At 39.7% G+C, this 15,052-nt stretch overlaps 1 protein-coding gene across 1 annotated transcript; it reads right to left on the bottom strand.

Annotated features, from left to right (window-relative positions):
- Nucleotides 1–3,038: 3,038 nt before the first annotated feature.
- LOC104285225 (selenoprotein O) lies at nucleotides 3,039–13,645 on the bottom strand. The gene is made up of 8 exons (XM_009883651.1): nucleotides 13,449–13,645; nucleotides 12,333–12,513; nucleotides 8,717–8,847; nucleotides 8,037–8,317; nucleotides 7,545–7,695; nucleotides 5,196–5,381; nucleotides 3,928–4,084; nucleotides 3,039–3,224 (listed from the first exon to the last, which is right to left on the bottom strand). Exons 1-8 carry the CDS (start codon nucleotides 13,589–13,591, stop codon nucleotides 3,039–3,041), a joined length of 1,416 nt encoding a protein of 471 aa, XP_009881953.1. The 5' UTR covers nucleotides 13,592–13,645.
- Between the last annotated feature and the right edge of the window lie 1,407 nt (nucleotides 13,646–15,052).

Here is a 15,052-nt window from a genome sequence, read left to right as displayed (position 1 = left end):
TTCTAAAGAAATAAAGTCTGGTGAACAGTATGGTTAACAACAAAACTCTTAGAGGAAACAGGCACAAACAAGAATATTAAAATTGCATTTTAAATTATTTTAATAAAGGAATCAAAGAAAGCCATAGCACTTGTTTGGGGGAAAAAAAAAACAAAAACAAAAACAACAAAACTTTCCAAAGTGAGAGCTGACAATAAAACACTCGGCAACTGTTGATTTACAAGCTCATGAAGCAGTTATGGTGAAATCTTATGAAGTCATGACAGGAGTCCCGCTACCATGTGAGACTATCCAGAGACATGTCTCCAAGAGGTTCTCATTTCAGTTTTGTAATCTGGGTACCACTTGCTTTTATGCAAGGGTAGCTCAGGCTCTATAGCCACAGACAGTCCGGCCAAGTGTTGCCACAGAAAGCTGTTGATGTGAAGAGTTACCAATTCATTTTGAGCACAAGTCTGTGGCTTTTATACAAGCAGAATATTTGACCAATAAGAAATATTATTTTCAGGTTTACCTATTGCAAATATAAGCTGTAAAAATCATGAAGCAACTTATGATTCAAGTATTTAGACTCCCATGTGTTATAAGCTGTATTCCCTTCTCTCTGAAGAACTGAGCTAAGAGATAAAGTTCTTACCTGGACAAAATTTGGTCTAATTGTCCTCGACAACTTCCTGCTTCCACAGTGCTCCAGGAACAAGAACAGAAGAAACTCACTGTCATCAGAGCTGAAACTATCTGCTTTTTGAAATGAGGTGCTAGAAGAGCACAAGCATTCCACTTGGCTTCTGATCATCACGCTTCTTCAAATACATAGCATCGCTATTATTGCATGCACTGAGAAACTGAGCAGTTGAATGTCCACGCAGTTAGACCATGTGGATACCCTCTTTGTATTTCTACCAGTCAGGGAACATCCTGCATCTATTACAAATACAGCTTTACAGAGCGGCACACCAAAGCAGCCACACCAGGGGTCTGCATTCATCATTTCAAGCTTTCCAGACCTGTTGCACTTGATCTATGTGTAGGCAAAGAATGTATTTAGCAGGAAATGACACCACATTTTCATTCCTCACTGTTACATTCAATTTCCCTTTTTAAGGATAAAATTGCTAGCAAATTATTTCAAAGCATCTCCCTCTCCATGATGCTGGCATTATAGGTGCAAAATAACTTGTATCTTTATAAGCAAAATAATTCGGTAGTTAGTTCAAGTCCTCCTATGTCCGAACACATGGTTATATCATCATTCTCCTCCTCCATACCATTATGAATAGAGATCTACTCAACCCCCCCAAGTTAATATCAGAATGCCGTTAAAAAGACTTGATCCCTTAGGTGTGGTGTAAAATCATTACTTTTTCGACCATTCTGTTAAGACAAAAGCTTGGGCAGAGCTCCTCAAAAACACTGTTCCCCTCTGCCTCCCAAAAGGAAAGATATAAACTGAGGAACAAAATCAGCACAGAGTTCGTCTTCTTGTTGGATCAGTTTCTGCAGGTGAAAGACAAGACAGAATGAATGTTTACATTCAAAGCATCATGTATTTACTGCAGCAGCAAGGAGAACAAATTGATTACTAGTACAGATGGATAAGCAGTAGCCCAGCTGTTTTCCCTGTTTTTTGATAGCTCGAATTTTGAGGAAGACTTAAAAGAGCATAATTCAACCTGAGCTAATACCAAGCTTGCACAGGGGTAGAGGAAGAATTTACTAGAGTACACTTAAACTCACAGTGTAAGACGGTAGTCTCTTTGGAAAAGAGAAACCTTTGCATTAAACCATACTTTTCCCAAGATTTCAGGTTTCTGAACCAGTAATAGAGTCCTTTAGAAGGAAGTTCAGAAAGCTGAGTAATAGCTAAGTACGGAACAACTTTTTTGTGCTGACGTGTCACTAATGGCAACCAACTTTCCCCTGAAACCTCAACCAAAACACTATCAATAAATAACCTGCAAGCAAGTCAGCTCCCATCCTCCTCCCTTACCCTCTGTAATCTTTTACACTTTCTCAAATAGCATGTTGTTGAACAGCAGCTTTCAGCGTAAAGATTTTCAAAGACCGTGGAAGCAGACTAAGTGGTACAAGACCAGAGTGGGAATGGAAGACTCACAATGACCAGTGTGAACAGTTACCCCACTCTTCTCATACAAAGAGACTCTGTTAAGAGTACACAAATAGCGAACCTGGATTTAAGTACTGGGGTAGTTTAAGGTTCACACTAATTTGGCAAACTGCCCTTGCCCGAGTCTATTGGCTTACAAACTGCACCCATGATTGTAGTAAATATTTACATGTGTTCTACGCAGACATATTGAACCTGAAGAACCTTTACCATCATACTTTTCAAGTGCAAATATATATATTTTCCCTTAATTCTGCTCTTATTGTATTAAAAAAAAAAACAAACCCAAAAAACAAATCCCAAAGAAAAACACCACCACTTTCAATTGCTCCCCCCAAACCCTGGCCTGCACAAATTCTCTAAAAATAGATAAATATCATTCCGGAGGTTCACAAGAAATGAACTACTTAATTAAATGAAACACAGCTTAAAAAGAAGCAAGACTGAATCTATTCCTCCATTAAAGAGGACTAGAAGTCCCTGCATAGAGAAAGCAGTAAATAAATGTTAGAAGTACTATTAGTTAAGACATCAGACAAAAACAGATCAGTTTCCCGACTTGCTATTTTTGTCTTCACATAACAACAACTCCATTTGGATGTTTGAAATTCAGCCTGCCTCAACAGAAAATATTGCCTTCTACTTGCAATGCAGTATGAATAAAGACGTTCACTCTCAAACATTTAAGTTACTGATGTGTACGGACTGTCGACTGTCATTGGCTTGTTTCAATGATCCACGATCGCTTCACATTAAGCACAGCTGAAGACTGTTGCAGATGCATCCAAATGTAGGGTTGTTTCAATAACTTAATAGCACTTTGATGCTTGCCTTGCTGAATTCTTCACTGCTGAAGGAGGATCAGAGTCTTCAGTTCACAGCAAAAAATAAAACAAGGCAGTTACGAAGATCATGTAACACAGAGCTCCGAAGCCCATAGCGGAGGTTTACTGCAATATGGTAGTCTGCTTCTGGTCTCCTGAGCACAAGCAGCTGCTGTAGCAGTTGCTCCCTCCTCTTCTGCATCTTCATTCACCTCCCTGAAGCCTTCTGCTTCTTGGAATGGATTCTCCAAGAGTTTTAATACATTTCTTACCTAGAAAGAAAACAGCATGGTTATAAGAATTTAGAAAGTAGAGGCAAAATGATGTAAAGAAGAACTTCACAGCAAATAATGATTGAGTATATTGTATTTATAATGATCACATATATTGTACTTAATACACAAACTCCAGACAAGCCAAATACGAAACAGATGAACAATATGCATATCAAATAAGCTGAAAACTGTAAAATCTTAAGTGGCTGAGTTTGTGTCTGTATGGAACTCAAGCTCAAATAACTTGAAATGCAAGCCTGAAATACAAGTTCTTATGTAATTTCTCAAACTAAGTTAATTTTCCCATATTCTGCATGTAATGATTCACATGCTGAACACCACAGGTGAAAGCCATAATGCTTTAAAAGCTAACACTTAGCACAGCAACTGCCTCCCCAAGGTGAACACCACTCTGAAGACAGCAAAAGCACGGGTAAGTGTCCTGTCCTGGGATCAGCCTACAAAAGCTGGTGAAGTTCTGATTCAGACCTTCAATTCCTTTCTTTGTTCTACAGTCATTAAAACCACAGCTCCCTCAAAAATAATAACAGACTTTCCAATCAGTAAATTCCCGATCCCCTAACTGCCTGTGATGGCAGAACAAATCTCTCCTAGCATAACGTCAGTCATCAACAGCACCACTACCCATCCACTACCCATCCATGCAAGCCCAGAGAGATGTTAAGTAGTAACAGCATACCTCTGAGAAATCCCCATTTTCAGCCGCTTCTATGGCGTTCTGGGCAATATAGTTTCTCAAGATATATTTTGGATTGTTTGAATTCATGACCTTCACACGATCAGTTTTCCAGGCATCAGCATCACTAACACTTTCTATTTCTTTTTGCAACCGGACTCTGAAATTCAGCAAGTGAAAGCAACTGGTTTGGTTCAAGAATCACATGTAAAAGTTGACCCGTTTCCTTGCCTTGAGATCCTTAGTTTGCAGTTCTTAATAAATCTTACAGCATCTATAATCCTCTCAGTTTGTAAAATCCAGCACTACAGATTACAAAACACCACTTCATTTAAGAGCAGCATTACAGACCATCAGCAGGTCCTGATGAGGCCCGAGGAAGCGGTACACCTCCTATATTCTCTGAAAAGTCAGATGAAGACACCCCCCACCCCCAACCCCTCTCCCCCACCACTAATGTATGGTCTCTTCTGCACTGCTCTGCAAAAATCACCACATTTGGAACTTGGCTTAAGTATTTCTATGGTTGCTTGTTGGTTAAAGCTTTTGATGTTCTGATAAAAGTAAGGGGATACAATACAGCTGAGGCAGTTTGATCTACCCGTTAGCAGGAACACTTGGTAGAACTCTCAGCCCCACTGGAGAACAAGACCACAGGCAACCAGGTGAGGAAAGGAGCCCCGATCTAAGCCATGCAACAGAAACAACTAATGCTCTACTAAGGGGGTTTCTTCATAAAAAAAAAAAAAAAAAAAAAGTCTCCTGCTAACACTAAGTTTCTAGGCTTTTAAGTTATGCCTATTGGAACAGTCTGGAAATTTTTTTCCTGGCCATGACTTTTTACAATTACTCTTTGATTAACTTGCTTGCTATATCAATACAGAGACTTTTCTTTCAGAAGAAAAATATAAAAGGATGAAACACTTAGTCAATCATAATTATGGAGCACTTAAAAGCTCCCAAATTAAATCAGGCTTTGCTAGAATCAAGATCACCATTCTTGAAGTACTTTTAATACCAGATTTGATGCTATGAGATTTCTATAACCTCAACCCCTCCCCAAAATCCAGTAAACAAAATACACAGATGCGCTTGAAATTGCACAGCAACACAGACACTGATGTGGGAGTAGTTAATATTCTAAGCTGCATGCCCCACACATCCTGCCCAACCTATATACTTTGAGACAGGGTGTCTTTCGTAAAACAGGTGCACTGTTCTCAAATAAAATGCAGAACAAATATACTGTTCTGAATACTGAGAAACCTTACCGGTATTTCTCCAGCCATTCTTTCCAGTGTTTTTTATTTCTGCTGAATAAATCATCTGCTGTTAACTGCTGCAGTTTAGAGAATTGTTCAATGCGTTCTAATTCCTTATTTATATTAGCTTTTGTCCCAAATAATGCAAACAGCTGAGGATTAGACTGAGCCAGCATTAGCATCATTGACAGTTGTCTGGGAACAAGAGAAACAAACACATTAGATATTTAAGTTGAGATGCCTGTAAAAGAACCATCTTTTTGCAACCATAAAGTAGATATGAGAACATTCACAATAACCAGTGATTTCACTAGAGAGGTTAAATAACAGTACTTTATAATTAACAGAACAAATTTGTAATAAATTATACTAATTTTACTGTTCTTTCCCCCTTCTTCACTGTGTTCAATTCACATTCCAGAGGTACATGAAGTGCAGACAGTAGATTTTCAGAATTACCAGTTGGGTTTAGATCTGCAGTTCTCATCAAAACACCCTTGGAACTTTAAAAAGAATTTGGAATAAGGAATTTGATCTTACTTAGATACCAAGACAATATAGTATCCACAGAGTTGTTTTTTTAAAATTTCTTTTCCTAACATTAATCATGTAACAGCATGGAGAAAAAGGATCTAACACCTACTAATCTTACCACTATTAAGGAAAACCCAAATCAAATGCAGAAAGATACTTCATTTAAGTCCTATGAGAGAACCGCTTTGTTTTTGTTTAGCCAGTCTAAATCATGGAATGAGAACTGCTTTGCAGTAATAAATTCCTAACAATATCCAGGCTATTTTGCTGCAAGTTTGACTAGGATTGTAACTTTTTACATTTAAGTGTGATAGCAGGTGCTGTACAACAGCTTCACCTCACTTTCGATACCATGGTATCCACCTTTTATTTTTCCTGGATGAGTAACTGCACTACAGCAGAAAAAAAAAACCAAACCCAAAAAGCACAAGTTGGAGCATAACAAAACACACCAAGTATTTTTATTTCCTTCTATGAATGCATTTATAAACAAAAGGGAAAAGAAACATTATTGCCTGGCCTCAAAACACACAACTCGTTATATCAGATTATATTTTCCTACTTTTAATAAGCAGAGATAAGCTAGGTGCTTTGATTTTTGAGTTTACATACAGTACTATCCAAATCTGATTTACACATCTGACATGCCCAGCTCTACGATATCCAAGTGCTGCGATAAAAATCAGTTATGTACTCACTTTAGCACAGTACTATGCCTCTCCCAAACTTTATATCTATTTTACGATGATTTATAGCTACTTCTCATGTTCCTCTAAGCCTGAACGTAATGTTTAAAAAAATATCGTCTCATCTGCCACACAACCTATCTTCATATCGCATGATATCTGTTTACAGTTTCAAAGAAGCTGAAACTTGGCATGCAATTAAATAAGCAGTATCCACTACCCTAACTTAATTCCCTTTCATTTTAGTGTATCATCACTAGAACTTGAATGATCAGAAATGTCTCTAAAATGATAAATGACTACAGCCAACCACGTTGGCATAACACCAAATTTGTTCATACAAGTTTCACACTTGTCCACCTTCTCAACTCCCTTCTTTCCGCAAATTAACTGTGGTATCAACACATAGAAAAAGCTGAAGAATTTGGTAGGTTCGTTACCTTCATGGAATACTTATTAAACAGGGGGGAACCCTACCCAAAACATCCCTGCTTTAATTTTTTTCCCCCATGTGGGACGATGATTAAAAAAAAAAAAATTAAGAAATCAACAAATTCATGGGTCACACTCTCTCTGTTTTCTACTGCTCCAGAAAGTGAAAAACTGCTGCAATCACTGTTATAAGCAGCAGTTGAACAGAACTTACTATTTTTCCATGCTCAGAGCAGCTGGGCTGCAGAACGTAACCCATCAAATGGGACATGGATGGCACCACAGAGTTTTCATAGCCTGACGTGGGCATTTAGGTTATACGTAGCCCAGAACATGGTGATTATTTGCTGACAGAACGCTGGCAGAACATGGTAAATCTATTTCTTCTATAAAATATTTCTGTATCGATTCACTATCTGGCATTCTCATTGCCTTAGTCAGCAAGAGACAGTGGAAGGAAAAAAAAAAAAAGGACCAAAGAAAAGCTCAGACAACTTTAGCCCAAGAGCCAACTGCTGCAAGTCACTGCTGAGCATCCACCAGTCACAAACCACACAAGAATCTGCACTGCTGTAGATCATGCTGAGTCTACTTAACGGTGAAATTTCCAAATTTAGTCAAATATTACATAGCCTGCAGAGTTCAATATGGTTATGATGAAACTAAAAGCACAGGCCAAAAGCAAAGAAGTAAAGAAGAGTATTACCTTGGATCCATCTGCGGTTTGAAAGCAACTTTCAGTTCTTCCACAGAAGCACACTGACTTTTAAGCTTTTCTAAGAAATCTTCCAATTTTGAAGGATCAGCATCTACAGAGAATGAACTCAGCAAGTAGAAAATATTCGTGAAGTCTCCACCTGAAAAAAGTAAACTCTATGAGTAAATCGGCAGGAAAACAGGTCCCATATTTTCTTCCTAAACCCCCCACCCTGCAGCAGTACAGGTTGCCTCTCAGTAGGCACAGAAACTGCTCCCTCAGCAAGGATACAAATGTGAGACACAGGAGCCCTATATAAGCCAACAACTGCCCCACAGTTCACAAGAAAGTAATTATTTTTTCAGTCTTTTGTTCTTCTTGGATGACAACGTACTTGCACAAGGCTGCTTTCTTGTAAGGTCAAGACAAAAACCACATTTTGGTTTGACTGTAAAATACTGATGGGCTATTAAATAATAACCCGCTGCGTTCCTCACCAACCTGTGAGATGCATGGTTTCAAGGAGTTCAGACACCAGCTTACTATCTTCTTCTAGTTCCAGTTGGATTAGGCCTAGTTTCTTCCTCATCTTCTGCAAATAATGTTTCTCAAATTCTACATCATATTCTTCTTCCAGGATGAGTTCACTTATTTCCAAGGGCAGCTCTGGAACTAGAGCTTCAGCAAGCTTCCCCAGGTTCCACTTGCAGATCTCTGGCTGCTTGTTGTAAGCATAGCGCCCTGTATTATCAGAACCATTGCAAATGTGCTCAGGGTCATATCTACAAATGAAGAAAGAGTTAGCATTCTTCTAGTTATCTGAACACCGATACCGTGAGAAGTATTATTTTAGTCTCCTCTAGGAAACTAAAAAATTGAAAAGGGAACATTCTTTGATTCTTTTGCCGAAGTTACCTCATTAGGTATTTTCCTGCCCTCTCAAACACTGGGAAACCCTGCAGGCTACCAGAACAGTCTAACAGTTAGAGATGATGTGTATACAGTTAAAAAGAAGCTGAAAAGAAGAATTATAGGACAATTAGAACTAAGTTAATCTACTTTACCATAAAGAGGGTTCATAAATCTGCTTTAGAGTTAAAATATTAAAGCAATCGTGAACATTAGGATTGTTCTGCATAGCGAATACGTACACACATTTCAAATAATTATGCCACACTAACCTGTCCATAAATCCAAAAGGGCCGTAGTCAATGGTTAGTCCAACTATGCTCATATTATCTGTATTCAGCACACCGTGGCAAAACCCAACACACTGCCATTCAGCAACCAATCTCGCTGTCCGTTTTGTTATCTGAAAGAGAGTATTTTTTTTTTTTTTTCCAATTTTCAACGCAAGGTATTTCCAATACATTCATGTATTCCCAAGCATTTCCTAGTCTGAACTGATCTTTCTACAGCTCCGATAGAAGCAGATTCTGGCAATATGCCATACACACACGTATCTTAAGGATGGCTCGCCTCTCTCCTCCTGTTCGTAACTACCCTGTTTCTCACTCTCACATGTCCACTTTCTTCCTCTTCTTTCTTTCCATGCTTGCCTTGCAAGTCAACTGGACAGCTTCAAAATATACTTTAGGCAGATCGCTGAAATAAGGTAAACTGTTTGACACCAGACTTGCCTACTATTCTGGACATTATATAAATGTATTCCTTTGCTTACTACTAATTTTAAAGACCCTTTAACTACAGGCAGGAGAAAAGATAAACAAAGACAAAGAAATAAAATTAACTATATGCAACAAAGCTCAATGTAAAGTTAGTCTCCTGGTTTACCCCGTACATAGGAGTGATTTATATGAAGGTAAGTGGTTTACACAAAAAATTATACCCTGCTAAGAAGTTTTAGCACTGATAAGACCTTCTCTCAATTTGCTGAGAGTGAAGAAAAAAAAAAAAGCAACAAGGTTAAGTAAAAATATTCCAAGAATGACAATTTTATTTAAATGCAATTCTTCACTGAATGCACACTTCAGAGTTTTTCAGTTGCTTCACTGAGAGTTATTGTGGAATCCTTGACTGTAATCACTGCATGTGCCTCATTCTTCAAATAAATAGTGTAATATTTTGAAATAGTTCTAATTATTTCATTAAAGTAGCTCGCCTATCAACTACAACTAGATATGCCCTATGAAATCTAAAATTCAGAAAGCTAACCTGGCTTTTAAATAAACCTGGGTATTTCTAAACATTTTACTGAATTCCTGTAAATAAAAATTTTAGGTAGTCATTAGCTAAAACTTTTAAATCAAACTATTTTCATAGCTAAAGTCACTCATCTTCCCAAATAGTTATCAACATACAGAAATTTGAAGCAACTGTTCTCTCCAGCTGCAACCTAAGTGCATTTTAAGGTTTAAAAAAACCGAGCTAGTTAACAGAGGAGAAGGCACTCCAAGTAGCTATGCATGTCCAAATCCGATTACTGGCATGCGGTAAACCAGTAAGGGAGACACACCCTGCACGATGGCTCTGTGCCAGGAAGATGGTAGAACTTAAAAATAATAAAAAATCCACGCCAGTGGGTTTGGGATGAAAGTACGCCCGCGATAAGGCAATTCATGACTGCTGGATGTCTTTGTACGAACGCAGCACATGCTGCCAGTGTTCTGGTAAAAAATAAATCCTGCTAATGAGAACACCTGAAAGCAATTAAAGCTTGGGAGGCACTCAAAGGTGGGTATATTGATTAGAGAGAGACAGCTTTGCATTCACTTTGACCTTTATTCTTTCTGATCACATTTTCCTACTGCTAGCCATACTAGAAAACGAGTATGGTGTAAATATAAATAAGAGCACTATCTCAAGGACATGCTTATTTAAATTTAAACAACATCTACAAATTATTTGAGAGGTACAGATAATGGTGTTTCCTTTCTAGACAGTGCTGTCAAATGCAACCACTTGTCTTTTTTCCCTCCATTTCTTCCACAGTGCAAAAAGAAAAATAAAACACGCTAGAGCTGAGCTGACAGCTCTCCCCCACTATTAAAAAAGATGGACACGTTTGGAAAATTAGGTAAGGGACTGGGGTGCGTTTCAGATGGAGACAGGTATGGAAAATCCCCACTAAGAAGGAGAGAAAACCTGAAGAGGCAATGCTAGTACAGGTGTGGAACATGGACAGGCACAGGCTGGAGGAGCACAACAAACAAAAAAAGCAATGGAGACAGGGGCAATAAGGAAAGGATGCCAGGAGGGGGAAGGAAACCAGTAGTAAGTGGGCCAGGAAAAGCAGCCAACAGCAGAAACAGTCAGGACTGGGCACACACACACATCCACAAAGATCCCCAAGTCCCATGACTTTTCTGCCATCAGGAAGTAAACGTGCCATCAACTACAGAGCTGGGCACGCACAGAGTGGGTGACAAGTCACAGTCCTCGTCATCAGCTCCATTCGTTCAAATGCAAAAGGCCTGTCCAGTGATGTTAAACGCTTTGGCAGCCAGTGGCGGACCACACCACACCTGGACTTTTGAAGAACTCATGCAAGTATGCACTAGTTGTGTTAGAGCAAGAAAAATCACAAAACAACCCACAACACAGATTCAAAACCCACAAAATTTGGAGAATGTCAGATTTTAAGCCTGCTTTTTAACCCCTTACTGGTCTGTTACGAACATGCATCATGTTGTAGCCCTTCCCTCAGTCCCTACTAGATCATTTCAGATTTCAAAGCACCACAACTGCTTTTGTGTAGCCTAATCAAATGTATTAGACTCTGGTATTTTTAATTATTCTGTTTACTGGCTAGTTATAACATTCTTATTTGGGTTGTAACATTACTTGAACTTCAGGTGATCTAAACCGGAGCCTTTATTACAGTTCTCCAGGAATTTCAAACTGGATCCCTTCTGCAAGGGTAGCATTACTATATGCTAACCACTAAAATACGAAGAGAAGTATTTTATTCCCTGACCCCAAATTCCTTCTTTGCTCACTGAGACAAAGAAATGTAGTAATAGAAATTCAATGTCAAGAACAGCAATACAATATCAACAGTGAGGCAAATGGTATATTCGGGAGAAAAAGCGTAGATACCAATTAATTTAGCTATGTTTTACTTCAAAGAGAAATATAGCAATTCTACATGTACTGATGTTATAGTTGTGATTTTTATTATGGATCTCCAGTAACTGTTGAGGTTAAATTTATACGCTAATTGAAAACGGATTCAAAATGGGTCTCTGAGAAGTCACCCAGCCTCTCCCCTGGGTCACTGCAGAGTGACCTGATACTACACCACATCTAAGATAAACTTATCTTACCGTTCCCAAAGCTGGAGGTTTTGCAACTTCCTCAGGCAAGCCCTCGAAGTGTTTGACTCCCTTTAATCATTTCAATTCTAAAGCCTGAAGTTAAAGTGATTTGCCGTCAACATTCCTGTTTGCAATTTGGAAAATGAGAGACAGGAAGTGACTCCACATTCTCAGTATTTAACAAGTGATATCTCAGTACGGTCAACTCATCATCTGACAGTCGGGGCCAGAATTCCCCCTCGCAGTCTAAGACACTCTCAGCAAATGGAGACAAGCCTTGGGAAGCTCTCCCAGAGCAGAGAAATCTTTATTTACTATTAAAAAGGTTGAAATGCTTTGATTGGTTTGATCAATATCAACTCTGCTTTCATCAAGAAGCAGTCCTATTAAGAGTGTTTTCTCCAAAGAAAAGAATAGCTCAAGCAATCACGTATTAACCGACTCCCGTCATCTGTGCTTGCAGGTGAAGTTCCTGAAGATGACCGCTATGCATTTATGAAGAGAATCTGATCTTTCTTACCTCTTTGAAGAAAGCAGCGTTCCTCTGAATACTGTTGTCTGAATAAGCCTCCTGGATTTCTGGATAGAAAGTGCTGATCACATAATCAAGCATCTGTATTCGAATATCATTTCGGTTGACACTGGGACCCTTGCGTCCTGTGTATTCATCAGTAGGTTTAAAAATTTCGAAAGAACCAAATCTGTTTTAAAATAATAAAAACATATTTTAGTATTGCCTGATACTATTAACTGCATTTGATATTACGTGTAGTAAAAACATTTACTGTTGTTGTAATAACACCACATCATCTCTCGAGTTTAACCCCAGTCCTTCAGCTGACTGAGAGAAAAGACCTGCAAGATTCCTACACCCAACCTAGCGAGGCTCAGTGACTCAAGGAAGCACATACATCCAGGTGTAAACAAACTGACAGCTCAAAACCCAAACCAGTCCTGAAGATCAGCTTGTTAAAGTTTCCTACAACCACTTCTACAGAAAAATTCTTAGCCCAAGTAAATATACAGGAATAGGACTTAAAATACTAGACTGTACAGCAAGCGGGTAAGATAGATTTCTCCACATGTACATACACACACACACATATACATATACACACACATATTCCTTATGCCTCACCTTCCTCTAATATTCTGTTACCTTACAAGAAGCAAAGCCATTTCCTAAAACTCCTAATGTTTTGTGTCAGAGCAGAAACCTTGTGCACTTCTCAGGCAGGGAAAGTACACCCAAACTTTGACAGTACTACAGTAGAACAGCTTTAGAATCAAGGGTAGAGCTACAAGCCACCACTACCACCACCATCAAGAAAAACATGTATTCTGTGCAGGCATAAACATGAAAAATCTCTTCTGAGGTCTGCAGAACTTAGCTCTTCTTTCTACCAGGGTAGCATCCTCAGTGTTTATCTGTCTGTGTGGAAAGATACCAGCTCATCCCATCAGATGGACAAGAAAAGCAGCTTCCTACAGCCCGGCAAAAGAGTTCCAAGCCTCCAGAACAAGAAACACACAAATGGTGCTGTTATGAAAATACGCATAAAATGGTATTTTAAAAGACTGTTGTGCTTGGTTTTAAAAGAATAAAAAAAAATAATCCAACAAAATAGCCTTCTACCTTATAAACGTAGAAGCTATTCTCAGAACAACTGTACACCTTTCACTTTTTGGATTCCCATCATAAAATATGTCACGGACAACTTTTGAGTCAGATGTCACACACGTTCCAGCCCTCGTTGTTGGAATTCCTAGGTGAAACATAGCCTCGCTGCACAGGAACTCCCGTATGCTCGACCGCAGGACTTTGCGACCATCAGCTTGCCTGCAACAAGAAGACATGAATAATTTTCAGGCTATAAAGGCAGGAACTCCCGTCTCCCCCTTAGCAGCGGAGAAACAAAAGCCTAGAAGCAACATGCTCTGTCCACAGTCACACAACATAGCGGCAGATCTGAGAACAAAAGCTGGACCTTCAAACTTCTGTTAAAGTTCAATTAGACAGACACAACTCTCTTGCAATGAAGACCACACATAACAGAAGAAAAAAAAACCTTCTAGTTGCATATATCCCTTCTAATCATTAACTCTCTTGTTTTTATTGATGCAATAGGGTCTTTCAAAAAAATAAAAAAATTTGTACAAGTATAGCTATATTATTATAAGTCACTGGTTTCCTCTAACTAAAATGGCTACTGTAATGCTTCTTGAAAAATAATATTTTGAATCTTTCTGGGTAAGTAATTGAGAAATGGGGTGCTAAATACAAGCACGCATGGAAGTTGCATTAAATAAAAAAATCCTGGACAGAGAGCAAACAGCAAACTAGTTTATTTAACAGAAATCAAGTAAACGGAACAGGCACGGGTGGTTCTCAGCCCACACTGCCAGCACTTCAGAAGCCAGAGGCAAGCAGGAGAGCTGCCCACAGCCCTGCCACCCTATCTGGGACTGTCACTGTGATTTCCCTAACCTTCACAGACCTGAAGGCGGCCTTCAGAGCACCACATCTATGAACCTGCGGTGTTATCCAGCCTGTGCACTGCTGGAACAGAAAATATAGGAAATGCAAGTGGGAAAAATGACCTGAAGGGTTTAAAGCAGTGCACAGGCTAAACCGACTAATGAAGACGTCCACCCCTTGCAGGGGTTTGATCAGTGTGCCTTTTTTTGGGCCTTTTGGCCATTCCCTCCCACAGCCGGGATGGCTGGAGGACAGGGACCACTGGCAGCAGGACTGGCAGCACAAACCAACCAAACACCCGCATTTTAAATGCCGTTTGTGTGGGCCACAGGCCAGCACGGCTGCAAACGGTCAGGCAGCTACGGCACACTGCTGTCCCCACTTTCATCACGGTCTGCGTCCTCCTAAGGGGGGAACAAAAACCTCGGGGCAGGGGAGTGGGATAACCAGGGACAGCAGTAACACGCCACCTGATGGAGATGCAATTACAGTCTTATTTTCCAGAAGAAAATTTTGCCACCTTCTGGTTTGGCATTTAAGCATCGCACTTGCTGCAGCAAGGATAAGAAAAAAAACACCAAACCAACCAAAACCCGAGGGCTTAAGGGACGACCTCTGCCTCAGGGAAGGATCCTCAGCACCAAACCCGCTGGAAACGCACCTCGCTAATGCAATTAGCGGGCAGGGAGGCCCGGCCCGGCCCCACTCTCCCCCGCCACGCAGGAGGGGGTTCGCGCGGGGGCAGCGGGGCGCAGCTCCCC

The sequence above is a fragment of the Charadrius vociferus genome, unplaced genomic scaffold, assembly GCF_000708025.1.
Source record: "Charadrius vociferus isolate BGI_N301 unplaced genomic scaffold, ASM70802v2 scaffold43, whole genome shotgun sequence".
Classification (NCBI taxonomy): domain Eukaryota; kingdom Metazoa; phylum Chordata; class Aves; order Charadriiformes; family Charadriidae; genus Charadrius; species Charadrius vociferus.
This window is presented reverse-complemented; position numbering and strand designations above follow the sequence as displayed.

Bases quoted from the DNA above. Each gene is read 5' to 3' on its own strand.
- LOC104285225 (XM_009883651.1), bottom strand. From the start codon at position 13,591: ATGTTTCACCTAGGAATTCCAACAACGAGGGCTGGAACGTGTGTGACA. The intron at 8,848-12,332 runs GTAAGAAAGATC...ACTCTCTTTCAG, and splicing joins ACGCTGCTTTCTTCAAAGAG to ATAACAAAACGGACAGCGAG. The intron at 4,085-5,195 runs GTAAGGTTTCTC...GCTGAATTTCAG, and splicing joins GAATGGCTGGAGAAATACCG to AGTCCGGTTGCAAAAAGAAA.